Consider the following 22,227-nt stretch of genomic DNA (forward strand, 5'->3'; position numbering starts at 1 on the left):
CTTTTCTTAGCTTTTGGTCAGTGGTTGTACTTAGGTGAGATGGAAAACAAAGATTTTGTCCACCAATTTTAGGCTGCTTTAAGGCTAGCAGTGCTCTGCTACCATTTAAAGGATATTTTATTGCAATCCATAAAGTGACCATAACTATTGTGGCCATAGGTAAATACCAATAGTATTTTGGAGTAGCACAAGTATCAAAATGGGTGCACCAAAAAAATATTCAGTCTTACTCCTATGCCAAAGATGTTGTGTAATTACAAATTAGGCCTAAGATCAACACATGTGGTAGAATCTGGCATAAAATAGCAGATAGTTGACATATCATCAGCATTTTTGGTTTTTACTCAAAAGCATAATCCTTAATAACAAAAATGTCTCTTCAGGTTACAGTAGTTCAATGTTAAACAGTATTAATTCGAGGATGACAAATTCTTGGTTCTCCCCTTTATTAGTCAGAAGGAGACCAGCCGCAAGTGGGGATCTTTAGTTGTTAACCAGTAACAGTAGCATGTTTGACTGCCCTCACCCTGAAATTGCTCTTTCTGTAATGGTTAACTGCTCTGTTGTAACTCACAGCAGGGGGGTAATTTTCCCATCAAAGGAGGTAAGATGAAAGGAATTTCCTTCCATCCCGCGTGTTAAAACGCATTTGAAAAGACAGTCTTTACTGTACACTGTACAAATCCAGGTAGGAGGGTCTAGTGCAGTTTTAGACTTGAGACTATCAACGGGGAAAAGAGGTTGTTAAAGGAATTATATTTGAATTAAAGGCACCTTTACTTTCTGTTTTACTTTCTCTCAGGTTTTACGACTTCTTGTCCCCAGGGTGTGCGGGAGCGCGGTGGGAGCGCTGAGCCGCCTCGGCATTTCCCCGCTGCCGCCGCTTCCCCGGCCGGGGCAGCTTAGCTGCCGGCCCTTCCCTTGTGGAACAGGAGGCGATCGGGCAGGAGGAGGCAGAGCGGGGATTTCCCTCTCTCCTTCGCTCGGATCCCGTTCCCTCTGCCCCCTCGGTCCCCTCGGCCCTCTGCCCGCCTCTGGGCACGCCGCCCCTCGCCCTCCTTCTCGCGGTGGCTCTGGGCCGGGCAGGCTCCTGGCAGGCTCTCGCCTGGCTGCCCTCCCTGCGGGAGGCCGGGCACACGCGGGGTGAAGTTCCGCGAGGAAAGCAGGGCAGTAGGGCTTTCCGTAATGGCAGAGCCGGAGGATGAAGGCCCCGGGAGGCCGCGGGTCCCCGGCAGTCCGTGTCCCTGCTGTGCCGGCTCGAGTGTCGCGCCGCGTTTTTCCGCCGGGGTTGGCGTTCCCCGCGCCAAGCTCCCGCGGCGCCCGGAGCAGCGCGCTGGTTGCCTGGGAGGAGCCGCTGTGTACAGGCTACGCAGGGCTGTGCCCAGGCCCCGGCGAGCCGTGATCGCTCCCTGCATCCCGGGAGGTGTGCCCATGGGCCCGGCGTGGGCGTGGGCGCTGCACCGCGGGCAGGGAGGTGTCAGGGCCGGAGGGGTTCCCGGGCAGGAGCCTCTCCCGAGCAGACAGGTGCAGGCAGCGCGGCTGGGCGGCTCGGGCTGCACCGCAGACGCGAAGGCACCAGCATGACTAGTCCTGGCACAAAGGGGTCGTGGCTCTCGCAGCCGACCGTGAAGAGCGTGCTGGTGTATCGCAACGGGGACCCTTTCTTCCCGGGGCGCCGCATTGTCATCCATGAGAAGAAAGTGTCCAACTTTGATGTGTTCCTGAAAGAGGTGACGGGCGGGGTGCAGGCGCCCTTTGGAGCTGTGCGAAACATCTATACCCCCCGGGGTGGGCATCGTGTCCGACAGCTGGAGGAGCTCCAGAGTGGAGAGCAGTACGTGGCTGGTGGCAGGGAGGCCTTCAAGAAACTCAAGTGAGTGGCTGAAATGTAAGATTTACAGGGAAATGAATATCAGCACTTGGGGTTTGGCACTGTGGCAGTGCTTCAGATGACCCCTCACCCTGTCCCTTTTATTAGTCATTGCAGAAAGAGAACTTAGAAGCTGTGACCCAGAGCAAAAGGAAGAGTGCTTTAGAGGTGAGCCCCAGAAAGGGTACTCATACCATGAGTCACATAGTGACATCTCCTTGACATGACAGTAGAAAAGGAGAGAGAAATAGCCCTTTAACCCAAAGGACATGTGGGAATGGCATGTTGTTGTGATGCCCGTGCTTAGCTGAAGGTCCAGTATCAGTATTTGTGCTCAGGGGTAACAGGGTGAAAGTGATAGAAAAGTGGTGTTGACAGTCCTGCCATGAAGTTGCTGAGTCTGGGAATTCAATTCCCAATGCTTCCTTTCTTGTTTATTTTTTAAAAGTCAAGTATTTTACCCAGCTGTCTGCCTCTCCATCACTTCTGTTCATTTTGGGTACGTATATAGCCTTTTTATGTCCCTCCTGTTATTTAGAAGATGACCATTTACATTCTTTTTCCTACCTGGACACAAAGAATTAACCTGCCAGTTTGTCTGTTTTCTAGTGAGTCACTGGGAGAATAATGTGAAGGAGGTCTGGGCCTTTAGGTGTTTCCAGAGTGGCTCTGCATGTGGTCAGTAACTATTCTTAATTCTGTCAGTGAATTTCATAGTCTCAATTGACTATGATATGTTTTGCTCAGTCTTTGTGGGCATTTTTCCTATAGTTGACTTTATAGAAATAAATCTCAAAATTAACAAACCCTTTCTGCAGGTACTTGAGAATTTGTATCATCAACCACCACCTTTACTGTGTCTCATCTTGGTTCTGTAGATTGATGACACTATAGTTTTCAGGAGATCTCATTAGTGGCTCATTATGTTTCAGGAGAAAACTCTTTGTGTAATGAACAGGATCTCTATCATCACCCTACCATTTCTGTCACTACCTGCTTCTAAAGATTTATTGAAGCTTCTTCCACTTCAGTAGGAAAGCCAGAGAGAAAGATGTATGACATGCTAAATATAAGCCCTTTTCCAACAGTACTTACTCTTTTCCATGTCACATGCAGTGCTCAGCCCAAAAAAAGATCTACCATATCTTTTTGATATTAAACCCTGTGATTCTGTGGATGGCCTGAACTTGTTAGTTTTCAGCACATCGTGTTCCACCTCCCTAAATGTGTTTTGTGTTTGATAGGCTACAAGTAAGTGACATTAGCATGCACTTCTTAGAGAGTTGGACACTCTGGGTTTATATTGGGTGGGGCATTTCCTTTCGTCAGTTCACACTTTATGATCAGAGTTTTATGGTGAGAGTTTTTCAGACTTTTATGGTTGCAATGTGCAACAGGGTACTGAGTTATTTAAGGCCAACAAAGAGAATACTTTAAGAAAAGCTAACCTAAAGAACTGGGTAAAACCAGGCTGTTTTATATATCCCTTGATAATATGTCATAGTCCTGCGCTCTAGAGAGGATAAATGGGATGACTTGAGATCCCTTCCATTTCTGCATTCAGAACTGGAGTTGTTCACTTATTAGTATTTGTTTACATAGTGCTGGAAATGTTAGCAGTGCTTTTATGAGCATTAAAGACAAGCTGAAGGGCTTAATGTTGAAGTTGTTCTTAATTGGATTGTAGACAGAGTGTTAATTAGGGACACATCTTAGCCAGAAAAGTCAGAGGAGAGGAAGGGTTAATTGGAAGGAAATATTTTCTGAAAGGAAGTGAAGGAATTAAAGAAAAATGTGTATGTTTGTGTAATGTGTTGCAGGTAAACAGTTACAGCTGTGAGAGACCAAAGCATCTGCCTTAAAGGATCTGAGTCTGGTCTGATGGCAGCAAGAAGTTTGATTTTTTTTTTTAATTATTATTATTTTTTTAAAATTTTATTTTTTTCCCCCCATGATTCTTATTGGACATATTCATTGCTGTGATAGACTGTGCAGGGCTGAACTTTGAAATGGAGACTTGTGGCACTCATGTGGGAGCTGTGGGAATGTAATGGAGAAAGTATCCAAGGAGTAGCAGAAGTTGGAAGTGTCATTGTTCTGCTTCAAGCAGTGCATTTGTTTCTTTTCAGATACCTTACACTGAGAAGTGAATCTTTTTCTTTCCTCTTCACAGTGAATTCTAGACTAAACTGTGCTCACCTTTAGCACATGAGCCAAACCCTGAATTTTAAGGTTTGAAGATTGATAGCTCCGAGGGCATATATTCTATATATACTGCTGATATCTTCAATTTTTAAAGTAAAATAAAAACAATCAGCATTTAGAAATTCTGCTTTTAGGAAAAAATACATAGAAATTTTCTTTAAAGGAGGAATTTTTAGCTGATGTTGGTAATTTTTGGCGCATATAACAAGTTTTCCAGCTTGTTTTGTCATTTACAGGGGTGCCAAGTTAACACCTGTTTTTTTGATGCATACATGGTGAGGTGTGTTGGTATATTGTAGTTGTTGCAGTGGTGAGTGAGAATGCACATATAGGCTGCACCCCTGTGGAGTTCTTCCCATCTCTCAGCTTCCTGAAAGAAAACTATCTGTGCTGGAGCTGGTTTTGATTTTTAGCTTTCTTTTAGCATGCTGCTCTACCATCCACCTCCCTTTGCCCATTTCCTTCTATCTGTGCTCATTCATCAGTGGTAGATTGTCCTCTCTCCAGCAGTGTCTTTCTAAACAATGCTGTAGTTTCATTGCTGGCTTGGCTAGCCATTGGTTGGAAGCATTTCTACTTTCTTAGCAAGTGAGAATAGTTTTGTAAAGTTTTTGGTCTGACATTTTTTTGAGTGCCATCATCCAAAAAAGTTCCTTTGCTTCAGTTTAGAACTTTTCAGATTTGCAGGTCCCTGAAATTTGATGACTGAATGCCCAGACCTCTGCATAGTGAATTTAAGCCTTTGACTATGTATTTGCTTTTTTTTCCTCACTGTGGTGAAGTAATTCAGAGATGTCTGGAAAACAAGAACCACAGTCAGTAGCTGTTGTTACAGGCTGTTGGAACCATTTTGTCTGAGGCACTTACTTCTTTTCAGTCTTTCAGGTTGTAAGACTTCTTGGTTTTGGTCTAAGGAGAACTCATTCCTTTTTACACTGAGAGCTTGGAACAGTTCTTATTGTTTGTTTTTAAACATGAAGCTTTTCAAAATATTATCCTATGTTGCTACACTTACCTTTCTCAAAGCATTGGCATGCACTTTCAAGCATGGCCTGGTAGCTTTGCTGTGTCTTAGTGTCCCCTCACAATGAAGCCTTGAAATCCCTGTGACCATTCTGTGATACTTTGATAAATGATTGCCATTCCTTCAAAGAAAGAATGATGTTTTTTCTTTCTCTCTTCTTTTATTTCTCTGTACTGCTTTTGCACCTTCATTCAGGTCCCATGAATTCTCAACTTTGGCCAAGTAGGAAAGTTTCTACTGGCAAACAAATCTGATCCCAGTCATTAACTACAGAGCATGACATTACTGAAGAGCTGCAGATGTGTTACGAGCTCTGAGGTCTTCTTTTGGTGAGCCTGCACTGATGCTTGGCTTTAGGTATACCTGACTTTTCAAATAAGGTCTTCTAGTCTTAAAAGCCTGGTAAAGCACCTTCCCACTGGAAGTGAGAACAGGGAACATCACAGGGATAACATAATATTGTTCAAAAGGATGTATTTTGTTTGCTTGTCCAGTTGAGGCTTGTATTTTATCCATAAAATAATGATGAAGCTGGTATTGGTTCATCCAGCCACAAGAAACAAGTGTTCAGATGTGTCCACATTCTATTGAAACCCAAGTGGTGTAGATCCTTTTAAACTTTAGCTGATGCCCTCAGTTAAACTCAGGTGTGCAGGAAAACTTTAAATCTCTCAGAGACTTACTGTGAGAAACTAAGAGGCAAGATGATGACTTTGAAAAATCCATTAAGGTGATACTGTTCTGAGATTTATTGATCCACCTCACAGTTGTATATGAGCTTCTTTCTGACGAGGGGGTTATTGATGGTCTGTTCTAATCACCAGTGACTTGAAGGTAGGTGGTTGGTTCTCCCCTGTCTTTTGTATTAGCCCAGATAGCTAGCTTGAAGATTTATATTAACAGTCTCTTATTCATTATTTACTTTTTCTGTTATTTTGAAGCATGACAAGTTTTAAAACTTTCATGTATGAAGAAAAGTGTAGAATATTTATATTGTGTAAATTAGATGCTTCTGTAAGTAATCAAACCTGTTTTCTTTCCACAGCTATTTGGACATTGGAGAAACAAAGAAAAAACCTGCTGAAGTCAATAATGAGGTAGGATGGCTGAAATATTGAAGAAGTAAGCCTGTAGTTTGTTAGTGGCATGCCTGCATTTATGCCTGATTTTAAAAATATACGTTTATTCTATTTAATACAATTATCTGCCATTTTGCACATATTTTTTCAGTGATTATTACTCTGGTTGCTCTGAGCATGATACACTGACTATCTTCTGCTCAGCGTTCTAAATTGCCACATCCAGTTAAAAATTCAGTAAGAAAAAAATTGTCCTGTTGTCTTCATTGAATCTGGTCATAAATCTAAGGGAAATTTGTACTTGCAGAAAAAAATGGTAGGAATGAGAATTTGGGGAGTTTTGGAGCAGCAAATGTTCTTCAAAGTTAGGGACCGAGTCCAGAGAGCTGGCCAGAGTAACGACCCAGGCACTGATACGATTTGAGCATTGTTCTCCCCTTTATTGTTTAACTATACAAGCTTAGATCTACTTTTGCAAAGATTCACGCCCAGTCCCTCTAGACGGCCTCTAATCCACGGGGGAGCCGACCAGTGTATTGCTTTGCCAAGGACTCTCAGGGCTGCCTGCAGCCAGGTGCTTTCCAGGCCTGCCTGCAGCCAAGGGCCAGTTCAGGGGTTTTTCCTCAGCAACCCTGGGTTGTCCAATCTTTCCAGGGGTATCATATGCCCCTGTTCCGCAACGAATCCCTCTACACTTCAAAACTTGATATTTCCTCTGAAGAAAGGACATTTTTGTTTGGAAAATGCCAGTGTTAGTTGTAAACTTCTGACTAGTTCTAGTCCATAATTCGTCAAGCTCACTTGTTTCTCTTCAGCGGCGCTACGCTGTAGTCAGAGGAGATAACTGCAAGCTTCAAAAGTTTCATATGTGGATTTGTGCGAGATGCATGACTGTTATTTTTGCTGTTTTATTGTGTATGGAGGTAACAGCGATTCCCAACAAACATTTGAATTACAGCTTCTGCTTCACAAGAAGCATCAGCTGACTTGTTTTTCAATTTCCTTTGCCTTGTGCTCTCAGGCCACATTTTCAGCAGTTCAGTGGTTTGCATAGCAGGTATCTTCAGACAGTAGGATACCTTGTGCTAGAAGATCCTCAGAATTGCCCTAATGACATTTACTGTGATACTCAGAAACTTCTTATTCAGAGGCTATGAAATACAACAATTTTATAATTGAGCATAACTTTGTCACTTGTATTTTTTGAATGGGCTCACTGAGCAGGAAGATCACATTCAAGCTGAAGATTTGATATGCTGCTACAACTACAAATTTACTGTAAATTTACTCTTAGTTGGATAGTTATCAGTACCTCTAGAACCTTGCTTTTTTAAAGCTAGTTTTAAGGCTGATTATTTTGCTGCAAATCCTTAGACGATTTTTGATATAAGAGAAAGTGCAGTTAGAGAAATAGTTGTAAAAGTTGTGAGTTTTTTTACTTAGAGTTGCATGTTTGATAAAAGAAGCTGCTATTATTCTGTCTGGATTCAGTGCTCATTGTATATTATCTTAACACTTTCAGCCATCTCTCAGGGCTTTGAAATAACCCAATATAAACTCCATTATCTCAGCTTTCATCTTCATATTTGACTTATGTTTGCAATCTCCACTGTCTCTCTGTGGAGAGCTTAACTCCCTGTGCTGAATTTAACTTTAACGTGATTGGTTTATTTGGGGAGAGGAGTCATAAAAATGAGATGAAACATAGTAACAGCCTACAGATTTTTGTCTGGGCTTATGGATAACACAACTGTCTTCATGGCCTAATAATTTAATCCTAGGAATGAACTTCCAGGGGACTAGTCACAGAAGTTTTAATGCCTAAATTAGTTTTTGTTAAAATGGTATGAAGCAGAAAGTTCTGGTTTTATTTTTTTTTTCAGTTGTTCACTTAGAAATCAAAAACCTAGATTTGCTTTAGGATCAAGAGAGGCAGCAGTATTCCTATCATGCTTAAGTACAAGGATGTCAATTCTGGTTGTATCAAGCACATGCAATTTGGCATTTTCTCCACTAAAAGAGTTACAAATAACTATTTCTGATTCTGGTTAGTGTGCAGGGAGTCAATACAAAAAAATTTTATGCAGCAGCTGTACATTGTGTATTTGTATGCAGCTATATGTTTTCTTTTGTGTTAGTTAAACTGCCAAATGCTTGACATCTGCTTTTGGGAGCACTTTAATGTTGTTTTTTGAAGGTAGCATGTCAATTACTTTAAATTCATGTATAACTAGAAAACGTGTGTCAAACTAGAATTAAGCAAGAAAAAATTGATGTTCAAGGCATGGTGTAAATCCTCTGGCAGAACCATCATGCTGTAATAATACATCTCAAAATTTTAACAGTTTTGTTACTGGTAGGCAAAATAGTAAAAAGATTTCATCCTGACCCAAGCTAAAGCTTTGTTACAAATTCTTTCTCAGGTATGTTCTCATCCATCACTTCTTTTGGCAACCGAGTTTCTTGTTTTGCAAGAGAAATCCCTTTTGTACCAAAGGTGATGTGCAGGTCCAAATACACATTAAATGATGTGCTTGAGGTATCTAACAATTAATCTCTTGAGGAAATATGGACCAACAGAGTTACCAGTTGTTTGTTATAAGCTTAATTGTTTTTAAAAGGTACTGAATGTTATTTTCCAATTATAATGTGGAAAGTATGGACATTTATATTTCTCCAGGCACTGTCTGATCTAGATGGTCTCTCCCTCTACACTCAAAAAGATGAATTTTACTTGCCATTGGGGCTGGGCAAGCTGCTGAAGAACCAACTGAGCTTTTGCATTTGCAAATCCTTTAGGCAACTATTTATTTTAAACTCTCTTTGCTTCATAAAATTGTGTTCAGCTGGAACCTCCTTTCTTCTTTGACTTCTTATGACCAACAACTCTTTGAACACACTGTAGTAAATGAGCTTTGCCATGTGATATTGTAACAGCAAAGAATTACAGGTACCTAAGAAAAGCAGAAGTATTTTGATATTGAAGAACCAGGCTCTTGCAACTAAGAGAAAAAAGGAAGCTTATACTGTCTGTATGAAACAGCATCTGTTATCAGAAGGCCATAGTAGGCCTGTAGTAAGCTGCTCTACTGTTGATACATTTGCCCTTGGTTGATCTTCTTAGGTAGGAAGAACATCGAGTTTTTTATCTGCAGTTCACTTTTTCTCCTGGACTTCTTGGACAAGGTGATTGTGTGGGCAGCTCTGACACAACTATGTCACATTTTTTCCAGTGAAAAATCACTTTTTCACTATTTTATATAAACTTATTTTAATGTTCCATAACTTCTTTTCAATTGCAACTTCTTGTTTTATCATGTGGTTTAGGTGTGGTCACATTTGTAGGAGCGTTTGTTGAATGGAATAATCAATATTTGTGCCAATGGTTCTTCAGAGGATTAGTAAAGATTCCTCAAAGCTTTCCTATATGTATGACCTGCATATTTGTATCTGCATACACCTCCAGAATGTCTCTCCCTAGTGAAAACACTTACTAATCACAAGGATTTGAATGAATGTCTGAACATTTTTAAATGTTAAACCTCTTTTTCTGATCCAGTGCATATCAGTTCTCTGGTCACATTCTGGATGACCTAGACATGGGCTAGGACATGGAGTAAAGTGCTTTTGCTTGCTAGAGAGCTTCACAGAACGTGTCTGTTCCTGTGATGAAGTGTGACTGTAGAGTGAAAATGTGACTGGCAGAATGTCTTCTACCAGGTACACAGCCCATCACTTAGCAGCACTTCTGCTATGGGGTCTTGTGGACCAGGCATAGTTCATTGGCAGATCTCAGTGCAGGTCATTTGGCCACTGTGTTCTTGGTGGGATCCTGGGACAGGAAAGGTTCCCTGTTGTCCAGCGCTGACAGAAGAGACGAGCACCATGACAGGGGAGCGTGAAGTAGAAAATACAATGTTTGAGACTTGGTAGATATGAACTTAGCACTAAATCTTTCCCCCAAAGCATCTAAGATGATGCTATAAAAGTATTTTGAAGACTTGTAAATCTTGTGTTTCCCTCTGTTCCTCCATATTTCAAAATTAAATTATTCTAGTATCATTTATGGCAATTGTTTTTCTTCATCCTTTGTTGCTAGACAAAGGCACCACTCATCTCTCTGCAGTAGTATGATTGGACTTACCTGTAAGAATTACATTTTGGAAGTTTATGTTGTTGTCTTGGTTTCACAAATTATTTTGGTATATTCTTGCTGGATATCTAACTTAACATGAGTAATTCTTTTTCAAGTACCTTCTCATGAAAAATCACAGTAGTTATAATTATTTATTTCATAACTACTGTTTATCATGTCTGACAACATACATGTTTAATCATAAGAAAAATCTTGTCATTTTTCAATTTTTGGGCTCTTTATCATCTAACTGTCAGAAATCGTTCATTGATATTTTCTCTGTATAGAAGATAGTTCTGTAAAAGGGACTGATTAGATACTAGAAATGATCCCAGGCTGTGCAAATTACAGGCTTTTGATGTCAAAACAATGTATCTACAGAAGATACTCTTTCCAGCTTCTTTCCTAAGAATTAAAAAAACTCAAACATTTTTTTGTGCTACCCAAAATTGCTAAACACAGAATACTGTATGGCTGGTAAAAAATTGTATATAAAGGTCTGCTTCATGTTCTCTGCCAGAATGCAAAACTAAACCCTCTTGCTACTCCATATCTGACCCATTTGATTGGTTCTACTGCTGGTGTCACAGACTGGGCAAGAATTTTCTCATTTTCTCATGCTAAATTAATTAGTCATTCTACTGTAAGTGTATTTTAGGGAATAAGACTATTAAAGTGCAAAGATTAAAAAAAATGTCATATATGCCTTTAATCTCCTGAGCAACATCTTTAACAGGTTAATGTGATATGCCATTGTTTGGTGTTTAGTATCCTGGCAACATAATTAGCACAACAAGACATACAAAACAAATACTCTTCCTGAGTGCTCACAATCCAATACCAGGAGGAGTCAGAGAAGAACTGACCAGACATCCAGTTAGAAGATAAGCTGTGCCCTTTTTTTCCTAACTGGACCTGTGAATGCATAAAATTTCTCCTTATACAGTTCTGTATACATGAACTGTGCAATTTCGAGTATTTTGATTAGCAGATTGCTTACAGATGGATTTAGTTAATTTTTGAGCAGCAGAAAGACTTTGCTTCATGTCACTGGAGAATTCCATAGTCTGTATTGAGTTTGATCTGAAACTTGGAAGTTGTTCCCTTCCTTGATTACCACATGCCTTGTTCAGTAGGGTAACTGGTCTTCCCGGCCCGTGAGGAGGCCGGGAGGGAGAGAGGGAAGAGGTGCCAGTACTGAAGCCTTTAATGAAGCATGTGTTAGTTTCATTAATAATTTTTTGCTGTATATTAAATTGACTTACTGGAAACATTAACAACTTTTGCCTTTGATTAAAAACGGTGAAGAAAAAAAAATATTTTTTTGGGGGTTGTTTTTTGTTCTTCAGATGTTGACTGTTGCTAGCGTCAGGTCCTTCTGAGGAGCCATAAAGGCCAGAGACTTCCTTTTGGTTTAATTAAGTCTAAGGAATTTGGGGAAAATACACAAAATGTGAGAGACAAGACCAGTCAGAATCAGCAGTAGTGTGTCAGTGTCCGAAATGAGTATCAGGATCTATTTAGCTTGAATAAACTCTGTGTTATTGATGCCATCACTGTGTGTGTGGTAAGCAGTGTGCGTACAGCATCATACAACTCAGAGAAGGAATGGGAGATATCCTTGGGATCACACAGATGTGATCTCTTTTGGAGCATTGCACATGCTAAGTGTCTGGGTCGATAAGGCCGTGCCGTTGTCTGACTTAACCCAGCTGAAGATTTGGCTTCTAGTCCAATGTCCCAAAATTATGGCAGATCCAGACTGAAAAGTTTTTCTTTCCAGGACTTAAATAGCTGAGGTGTGACTTCCTGCCAGATGTACAGGGAATATAAACTCCATTTCACTTACCATGGCTGAAAAGTAGGGCAGTTTACTTTGGAGGTGAGCAGGTTGGCTTTAAACACTCTGGGAATTGTGTAGGAGCTTTGCAGTCTAGAAGGCTCCCTTAGTCACTACATGACTGACTGCTGTGGAACAGCTCATTTCCAGCTCATCTATGTTTTATGTGGGCCGAGAAGTTTGTGTGCAGCCATGGTGTTGTGGCCTATTGCTCAGTTAATAGCAGTTTGAGTTCTGGTTTATAACCACACCCGTAGAAAGACTTGTAGTCTCTGGCACAAGGCTGTTTTGTACTATCCAAAGTGTCATCCAGCAGTGCAAAGTAGCCAGGGAAATGTGAATTATCCAGGTTAGTTAATGTGTAGGATAACTGAAATGGTTTTGTACTTGCCAAACACCTCCGTGAGTTTGACTCTGCAACTTTAGTCAATGTGTAAAAAATGTCCATTTAAAAAAAAGTCATGTTTCTATGAAATAACATGTTTCCTGTGCTGTAATAGCTTTAGAAAACTTATTGTTCTAGTTTGGTTTTGACCACTGAACCTTGAACATTCCTTTCTTTCACATCACAGGGTCGTGATGTGTATCAATGGGGTTTTGGTTGTTTTGACCCTAGTTCTACCCCAGGGAAATGTAAATATTTGTTCTCAATTTTCCTGGGCACATTGATTAACAAACAGGCCATTGTAACAAACTAGCAAAGCCATGGCTCATTGCATGAGCTGATAAATTTGGAATGTGACATTGTGCTGAAGTATTGAAAGCTTCAAAAGGTTAGTTATAAAGTGATGTGGGTAATGAGTGAGATGTTCAGAGCACCCAGGAGTGCATTAGTAGCAGTAAGAAAGGCCAGCTCTTAAACCATACAAATCAAACCAGCCCACAGCGTCTGGCTCAGACACATATCGTTTTTTGACTGTTGTTTTGTTGCTGTCCAGTGTGGCTTTGAAAGTACATGGTATCCTGTAAATCATGCAGCTGTTTAGTTGCTTCCTTTGATGGAGGGACACTTCTGGTAAGGAAATTAAAGGAATCAGATAGTGATACCATTTCTTAGCTATGGATGACTGGCAAGTGTCTTCATGGCAGCACTGTGAAAGTGGTGCCAGACCTCTGTCTTTAGCATATGTCTAGTTATTTAATGTACACTGAAAGGAAGAGAAAAGCTAAGAATGGGACATTTCTATTTGAACCTATTCTCAAGTGCATAAAACTCACCTTTTTAGAAACTGAATATGCAGCCTGGCATGTTCAGAGGCCACATAAAATGCTAATTAATGAACTGTATACTTTTCTTATAGACAAGGATTGACTCTGTGAAGTGTCACATGCCTCTTGCAAGTAGCCAACAGGACATTGGATAGTTTCTTGAGTCTGTCCCACTTTCCAGTCTATATTTTTATAGTAAGTGTGGAGAAGTATAGTGCAGCATTCATACAAGCAAACACTCTGTGCATGGGGATCAGCAAATATGTTCACACCAAGCAAAATAAATAAACTTAATTTTGATACATCTCTATCTTAGGGATTATGTTTCTTACCTTTTACTGGTTAGCACATGTCTGAAGAATGAACTGAAAACCATTATATTTTGTCTGTGTACTTCAAACCAATGTGTGCATTGCTCAGAGTCTTTACATGAACAGCCATTCTCAATGATGGTTTCCCTTTAATGCCATATGTGTGACATTCTCTTCCCAATCTAACACTTCTTGGAGTTAGAAAGACTGCATAAGTCAGCCCATCCATAGTGTTCTAAAAAGGAGTGTCATGTTTTTAGTTATTTAGTGAGTTTGACTCTGCGTCTTTTGTCAATGTGTATAAAAATGCCCATTAAAAAAATAAGTTGTGTTTCTACGAAATAGGTGTTTCCTGTGCTGTAATAGCTTTAGAAAACTTACTGTTCTAATTTGTTTTCATGTAGTCAGCTGAACATGAATGTAACAGAAATTTTTTAATGAGAATTGTATTAAGGTGGTGTGTATATTTATGTATACACACATATTATATTCAAGCACATACGTGTGGATATGCACAGACTAATTCAAAATGGTTTTCTTACAGAAACAATTTTTTGTATGTGTACATATGACAGTATACCTGAGGTAATGGTTTGGCTGCTGATCATTTAGCTTTGGTTCTGATTTTTTTTTCCAACAGTCAACACTGGAAGATGTAAGTACCTGAAGTAGATTGAGCAATGTGTTGCATATGTTTCTTAAGTGTTATGTTTGTGTTTGTTGAATTTGTAAATATTTAGAATATAGCTGTGTTTAACATATAAGGGAAAAATATATCGGATGTTTTTAAAAAGCAGCTGTGAGGGCATGGATTTTTTTACCCTGCTTCAGTTGGATGCTGATGTGCTGTGTCTTTGTGTTTAAAAGGGCTGTTAGGAGACACTCAGAGCTAATCACAAGTTCAACCCCAGTGTATTATGACCAAAGATGAAAGCTGGACTTTAAGGGACTCTGTAAAATGTGTTCTGAGATTCAAGTGTTTACACAGTCCTCAAACACCACAGAGTGATTCCCACTCCCAGAAGCTAACCTGTGTTGAGTTTAGCTGTTTTGTTTTGCCCAGACTTTGCAAGGTGCTTTGCAAAGTCATTTCACAGATGGTAACTTCTCTCTGAAGCAAGGAAAATCCATACTGCTGTAAGAGGCTCAAGGAAAATCCATACTGCTGTAAGAGGCTCTGTGTGAAATAACTTTTTTCTTTTTTTATTTTAAAGAATAGAAAAATAAAAATTATGGTGGTTTTGAGTATCTGTGTATGGTATATTTCGAACTGTGTGTAGCTCTTGTTGCCTTGCAAATTCTCATTGGATTGATTGCTTCCAGCTAACATAAAGTTTTCTCTGAGTTTCTCCTTCCTCCCCTGGACACTTTGTGTGGCTGCTGTGTGTTGTCATGTAATACTTCAGATAAGTATCTCATCACAAATTATGAGTTGTTGTCAACATTTGTCAGTAGGAAAGAGAAGCTGCCCTTGAATGGGTCTTTTCAAACAAACTGAAAATGTACAAAATTTAAAGATAAAATCATAATGGAGTCAGATCACTGATTAATGTAAATCTGCTTACAGTTGCTGACGTAAATGGGAAAGTGCTGATTTACATCATCAGAGATTGTGGCTGGTGAAATGAAAAGAAAATAAAGGGGTTAGGGGGCTAGTAACGCTGGTGTCTGAATGTAAGCACAAACTTTCACCCAAGACCACTTTGTTGTTAATATGTAACTCTGCAGTGCCAGAGGGGTCAGGCTATTCCAGACACCACAGCACTGTGGTGCCTCCTACAAACACAACAGGAGCAGAACTATGTATTCTTTAATTAAACCCCGGGCCAGGTCTTCCACTGGGGTGGTTTAGTGGAACTCCATGTACTTCAAAGGAATGAATTTGATTTACTGTGGCTGAGCACTTGGTCTTTTATTAATGTATACTTCTGTATTTTGAAGTTAGGAACCTTGCTTTTTGCGACCATAAATAGTTTAACATTGATCAGACAGAAGTTATTCTAAACTCTATGAACAGAACAGTCAGATTAATGAGAAGAAAGGTGTATAATATGGAAGTGGTGGGTTTTTTCTTACTTCTTCTTTTCCTTTTTAATCACAGTGTAGCCTTTAATCACAGTGTAATCTTTATAAAACATAGCTTCAGAACAGGCTGGGATTGCTTATGCTGAATTTTTCAGTATCGTACTCATAGAGCTTAATATAACATGCTGTAGCCAGAACATACATTGGGTGTCTGTGAGAGTTCTCTCTTATGCATCATGGAATTCTGCATTATGGTGTGTAGCATTATAATTGCATATACTTGCAGGCTTGCCAGCTTCAAAATTAAAGGTGTTGTACACACCTCATTTGCAGCACCCCTGGTGCAGGCACTTTCCTCCATCTGTTTGGTTTTGTTGGTTTTTAATTTTCTAATTACATGTATATTTTCTCCTTTCCTCTCTCTCATTTGCAGACCAGAGTGTTTCTGTGTCCTGCATGAACATAAGGAGTTTTTCTTTCTTTTGGTCCCTGAACCAGACCAGGTGTAAAACATCTTCAAGAGGCAAGCTGTCCCAAAGACATTAGTTATCGCTCCTCTTCTAGACAAACATTAGCCTAAGCCTCTGTCAAAGAGCAAGTGGACACTAAAAAAAGATGTAGTACTCTTGTCCCTGCTGTTCATGTCAGGTGTGCCAAAAGTCTTTCCAGAATTTTGTGCCACCAAGGTTCAGCATATTAAAAGCTCCTAGAAACAGATCTTGTAAATGCTAAATTAAATAATAGAATCTCTTAGGTCAAAAGGCACCTTACAGATCACTGGTTCCACACCCCCTGCCATGGGCAGGGACACCTTTCACTAGACCAGGTTGCTCAGGGCCCCATCCAGCCTGGCCTTGAACACTTCCAGGGATGGGTCATCCACAGCTTCTATGGACAGCCTTGTTCCAGTGCCTCACCACCCTTAACAGTCTAAAATTTCTTCCTAATGTCTATTCTAAACCTACCCTCTTCCAGTTTGAATCCATTCCCCCTTGTCACTACATGCTCCTGTAAAAAGTCCCTCTCCATCTGCCTTGTGGGCTCCCATCAGGTACTGGAAGGCTGTAATTAGGTTACCCAAAAGCTTTCTCTTCTCCAGGCTGAACAATCCCAAATTCTCATGGTCATCTTAGTATTCTCATGCACTGATTTTTGCGGTGTCACTTTATCAAATGTATTAGTGCGCTAACATGATTTTCATTTTTTTAATACAGAAGGTACATTGATTTAAACAGGCTTAGATAAACAATGCAAGTTTATATTTTGTTCTGGTTTAGGCCATTTTTAGGTAGAACAGACAAATATTTAATCTTTGCCCAAACTGGTCCCATGTTATAATCCCCTGCAGTTTGCTTGTTTAATAGCAGGCCTCCCTTGTAAGGCCACAGAAGGCTGCCAGAAATGTTAATGACCCTCAGAGTGCAACCCAAAAGACAAACTTGCAAGTTGATGCCTCAGTATCTATTATTGGCAGAAATACAATCCCTCAAATAATAAATGAGCTTTTAACATCTGTCAGATTATTGTTTTCTCAGGATTCTCGTGACTGGGCTATGTGCAATCACTTGATGGCCTTCTGAGGCGTGTACACCAAAATTAATGGTTTCATCACCCTGCAGGAACAACTAAGTAGTGAGGCACACCTGGGGCTGTCCTAAAGGGCTCCTTTATGCCTAGTGAATGCTTTCTAGCAGTTCCAGTAATGTGGAGCATTGGAACCTGAGTGTTGCAGACTGCATCAGAGAACTTAGTTTGAGGGACTATTTGGAGAGACTGTGGCAGAGCTTGAGCAGCATAAGTGAGCATCAGGAATGGATGTGGAATCAACTTTTAGAAAAAGTGATTTATAACTTTACTATTTATGTATTGGATATTTTATAGGGGATTATCCTGGCAACCTACCAGCTACAAAGAAAGGTGTAAGGGCATCCAAGGTTCAGTGCCTCCCATTTTGTGTGCAACCTATATTTGGAGCCTGGACATTAGGACCTGATGCTATGGAAGTAGATCAGTATTGTCTTAGCCTTCAGTAGCATACCCTTTAGAAAATTACTTTTTTTTTTTGTATTCTGAAGCTCTTTATTAGATTGCTTATGCTGAGAAAATAACCCTTTAATGGCTGACAGCAGCAACAGAAATGTTTTCAGATGTTGTAGTTTAAGGTGTATTTTTTTTTTTTTCCAGTAAATTTTCATTTCAAATTTTGGTGACATAAATGACCAGTTTTGCTCTGAAGAATATGCTTTAAATGTTTCTGCAAGAATGGCTGTGCCGGTTTGGACAAATTTGGAGGAAAATATCCCCTGAGAGAAGGCAGGTTATGACCACCCCTCCCCTCACCAGGTTCAGGAAAAAAGAAATTTTCCTTGGTGGAAAGTGAAAGCGATAAAAACTATTTATTTAACAAACACACCAGGAAAGGATAATAATGCTAAATAATGAAACCTCTCACTGTGGAGAGAAACCTGGGGAATTTCAGAGTCCTTCCCTTCGGTGTAATCTCTCTCCTCGTTGGAGCTGAGTTGTGAGCCCACCTCCAGGGCCTTGGTGGAAAATTCTCCTGGTGTGTTCTGATGTTGAAACAGTCCAGAAGAGAAGAAGGGAAAAACTGAAGTCCCAGAAAAACAAAGTTCAATTGTCTGTCTCTCTCCGGAGAAGAGGAGCCGAAAGCTGGTGGAAAAGCAAGCCAGGTGCTTCCTCTGCTCTTGCTGCTGCAGAAGCAGAGGAGTCTGTGTATCTGTGTCCTTGAACAACTGCTTTGAAAAGTTTGCTCGGTTTTTCCCTCTCTCCCCTCTCAGGCTCAGTTTAAAGGCACAGAAAAGCATAAAGTTAATTTCTGGGCATAGAACAGCGATAGCAGGTACACATCATAAAGTCACCCCAAGACAATGGCTGAGCTCCTAAGTTATTTGGCAGTTCTCAAAAAATGTCTTTGCCTCCCCTAATGAGCTGTATGATAAAAACCTCTTACTCTCTTTCCACTACTCTGTAGTACTAGGTACTCTGTAGTAGTAGGTGTGAGTCTTCCACCTGATTCAGATCACACTGGAATTAACAGCAAGACTGTGAACTGCAGTTACCTCAGGCATTAGTGCATCTCTTATGTACAGTCTAGTACAAAATTTCTCTTGGTATGAGGCCAAGACAAACATGCATCTAGAAAATAGATCTCAAGGAGTAAATGCACTGCCTAGTGAATTGCTTGCGTAAAGGGAAGGTCCCCAGCCATTCCAGGAGTCTGCTTCCTAGTCTGGTGTGCAAGCAGTGCTGGCATGATACTGCACTAACATCTTCCTTGCTGTCTCTCCTGTTGTAGATGTCTCTGGACAAAATATCCCTTTGCATTGAGCTTCAAATCACTGTGCCCTTCTGGTGCTGATTGCTTCTGTTTAGTCTTTTTAGTCTTTGTAGCTGTGCAAAGGCTAATTCTGCATTTCTCCATCCATGACCAGTGTGGGCTTTTCTGTCCTCTGAGTCTCTCAAAAAACAGATGTTTGAGAGGGCTACACAGCTCACAAGGATCTTTGAAAAACAAAAAGTTGAAGTGAGTTGAATTCAGAATAAATATGCTTCTTCTTTAGCAGACACTGAAAACAGATTTTGTTCTACAGATTTACCTGTTGTTGTATTTTACTTGAAGTGATTGTACTCTAAGGAGTGCCAGTATTGCTTTTGTTTTGTTGGTTCCTTTTCTCCCAGGTTTGCTGTCTTACCTCCAGAATTTATGTGCTTGTCATAGAATTTGCAGTGTGGAGCTCTTTGAGTTGTGTGGGAAGTTAGATTTGATTATTTTAATAATAATTTTTAGCCTGTTTGGAATTTGTAATAGGTTGAGCACCTCTCTTTTCAGTATATGCAACAGAAAGATCTGGACAGCATTCCAGTTGTTACTAAATGAATTTATGTGAAAATTCAAGCAAAGACTAAAAGCACTGGAGTTCAGACCATTTCCCACAAATTAAATGAAAAGTACTGGTTAAGTTAGCACAAAGTGTGATAGAAGTGCAACACATCATGTCATTAGACTGCTTTACACAGTGACTGGAAAATTGCCAGTTTAAATAAACTTTGTACATCTGTTTGAAAGCATGTCTCTCTGCATACCGGCTGCTTAATCCTTTAAGCTTTTATGGTATTTTTTTTTAGAAATGTAGCCAACTTGTTAATGCATGTACTATAACTCTTAAATGTTTGTTTGGGTTTAATACCTTATTTTGATTTGCTAATGATGAAGAATTAAAAAAAATCTTCCTACTGATTTTGGAGTTTGTGTTTATCCTTTTTTTTTTTTTTTAAACTTTCTGTTCATTGTAATGACCTTAATGTTGATCTCAATGCAGTGTGTGTTCAAAAGGGTACCATGACTAATGCTGGGAATTAAGTAGCCTGTGTACTATCCTGAAGGCTAAAAATCTGCGGTTCACCTTACTTTTGAGTCATTGCCCTAAAATGAGCAGAGTATTCAGGAACCTTTCTAAATTGCTGGTAGATTTGGATGTAAAGACCTGGACAAGACCAAAAGTAGTTATTATAATAGCAGAGAGATCCAGCAACGGCATTTATTGTTAAAAGGAGAAGATTGTTTAACTGCCTGCACCATGGTTATAAGCAATAAAGACTAAGAGAGCAAGAACAGCATTTGGGAGTATTTCTTTGTGTCTGTAGGACAGCCAAAGATGTCCATACAATTCTGTCTTCTCAGGGCAAACCGTATGTTGTCCCATGGTGCACTGTGGTGTACTGTGCTCTGGTTATTCATCACACACGTAAACCTGCAGCACTAATTATGTGTGCTATGTAGAAGGTGAAGCTGGAATGGAATAAAATGCATGCTTTAAAGGCATGCTGTGTCCCACTTGCTGATGGTGGTAAGGGTAAGCTTTTTCCAAATGTGAAGACTGCATAATTTCTAATTCTTCTTTTGTTCTTGCAGGTCAAGCCAGTTACTCACAGTAGGATCACCGTGTCAGCACGGTTTCGAAAGCCTCTCCAGGAGCCCTACACTATTTTGTAAGTACAATTTTCACTTAGTGAATTGCCATTTCAGGGGTGGTGGCAGTGGTGTGTTCACTTCAGGTGAGATTTGTTTAAAGTGCTCCTCCAAGTTACTTTACTTTGTTTTATTTCAGCCTGGTTGCTAATGGAGATGTTATTAGCCCTGCAGTGCGCCTCCTCATTCCCAGGAAAACACTGAATCACTGGGATCATATTCTTGAAATGGTTACAGGAAAAGTAACCCTCAGAAGTGGAGCTGTTCACAGGTATCAGGAAGCTGAATATTTGCAAGATACATTTGGTATGCCTAGATATGTTTCTAAAGCTCCATAGGTAGATATAATGGATCATTCCTATTTTATGGGAAGTTCCACTGTAAGAAAATTAAAATATAATTATTATTATTAAATATTATTATAATATTTATAATATATAAATATTATAATTAAAATATAATTATTATTATTAATATTATTAAAAAATAATAAAAAAGCCACAAAGTGGAAATACGTTGACTCCAAATAATTTCAGGTTTCATTTCAACTGCTGTTTAAAAAGAATAGACTCAATTTGCTTAAACTTTTATTTTAAAATTAATATTAATTAATTAGTTAGCAGGCCTGTAATAATACAATAATAATGCAATATACTTAGTGCTAATAATTAAGTTACATGTCATAATAAAATAAATGAGTGTGGTAAAGTTGGTGAAGATGTTTGGAATGTGAGATACATGTGATGTGTGTTACTTTTTAATTTTGGTAATTCTTTAAATTCATTGGGGCAAGCAATTTCAAGGAAAATACTATAGATTCTTTAGGGTTTGTATACCTGGGCTAAGATTAGGATGTGCTTAATATTCAGCCCTTAGCCTCCTAATAAAAACCAAGGCCAAAATTGTTTTTGGGGTTTTCCAGTTCTGGTGTTTCAGCTGGTCTGAGTTGTGGTATCCGAGGAATAGGAAGTGACCTCTTGGTTAGGTAGGTTTCAGTCCCTTAAGGCTTTTGCAATGTAAAATCAGTTACCTAAATTGGTATGTGGTAGTTGTTACAAGTTTTAGAGCAAAATTATAGATGTGATGTCCATGAGAAACTGTGCAATGTAAGTGGGCTGTCAAGGTGTGCAAGCAAATTACCGACATTCCAGTGTTGCCCCATGCAGAGCACATTGCAGAAATCTCTTCATCAGGTGGGAAAAGGCCTTTTGTGGAAAACCATTCTGCACAGCCGAGGCAGTGTCTGAGGCTAAGCTTGCAAAATCTTTCTCAAACCAGTGAACATAAGGTAGTCTTTTAGTTCTGATTGCTTTCTCTGAGCTGATACAGGTGAGAGAAGATTAAGGTAATGCTATCTGTTGACGATTAGCTCTCATCAAGTTTTTCCTCTCAGCCCTGCACTTACTTGCTTCTGTTAGCTGGCTACTTAGGACTTTTACTTGCAGTAAAGTAAACCTAAATGTGTTGAAACTTTATGGATCTGTTTCTTAGCTAGTGTAATTCAGAAGTGAACAAAGCAAGAAAAGACATTTACAACAC

General features: G+C 39.8%; 1 protein-coding gene across 2 annotated transcripts in view; it reads left to right on the forward strand.

Moving 5' to 3' along the window:
* The first annotated feature begins 1,488 nt into the window (after window positions 1-1,488).
* Window positions 1,489-22,227, forward strand: part of DCDC2 (doublecortin domain containing 2) — a 56,040-nt gene continuing 35,301 nt past the window's right edge. Inside the window, exons 1-4 of one of the 2 annotated variants that reach the window (XM_069007983.1) lie at window positions 1,489-1,873; window positions 6,145-6,196; window positions 20,632-20,708; window positions 20,828-20,959. In XM_069007983.1, the coding sequence (XP_068864084.1) occupies window positions 1,581-1,873; window positions 6,145-6,196; window positions 20,632-20,708; window positions 20,828-20,959 (554 nt within the window). In that variant the 5' untranslated portion in view covers window positions 1,489-1,580. Of the gene's footprint in view, window positions 1,874-5,299; window positions 5,457-6,144; window positions 6,197-20,631; window positions 20,709-20,827; window positions 20,960-22,227 lie in introns of those variants that run through there. The other variant, XM_069007984.1, reaches the window with a different exon arrangement.

This window comes from Aphelocoma coerulescens, chromosome 2 (assembly GCF_041296385.1).
Source record: "Aphelocoma coerulescens isolate FSJ_1873_10779 chromosome 2, UR_Acoe_1.0, whole genome shotgun sequence".
Classification (NCBI taxonomy): domain Eukaryota; kingdom Metazoa; phylum Chordata; class Aves; order Passeriformes; family Corvidae; genus Aphelocoma; species Aphelocoma coerulescens.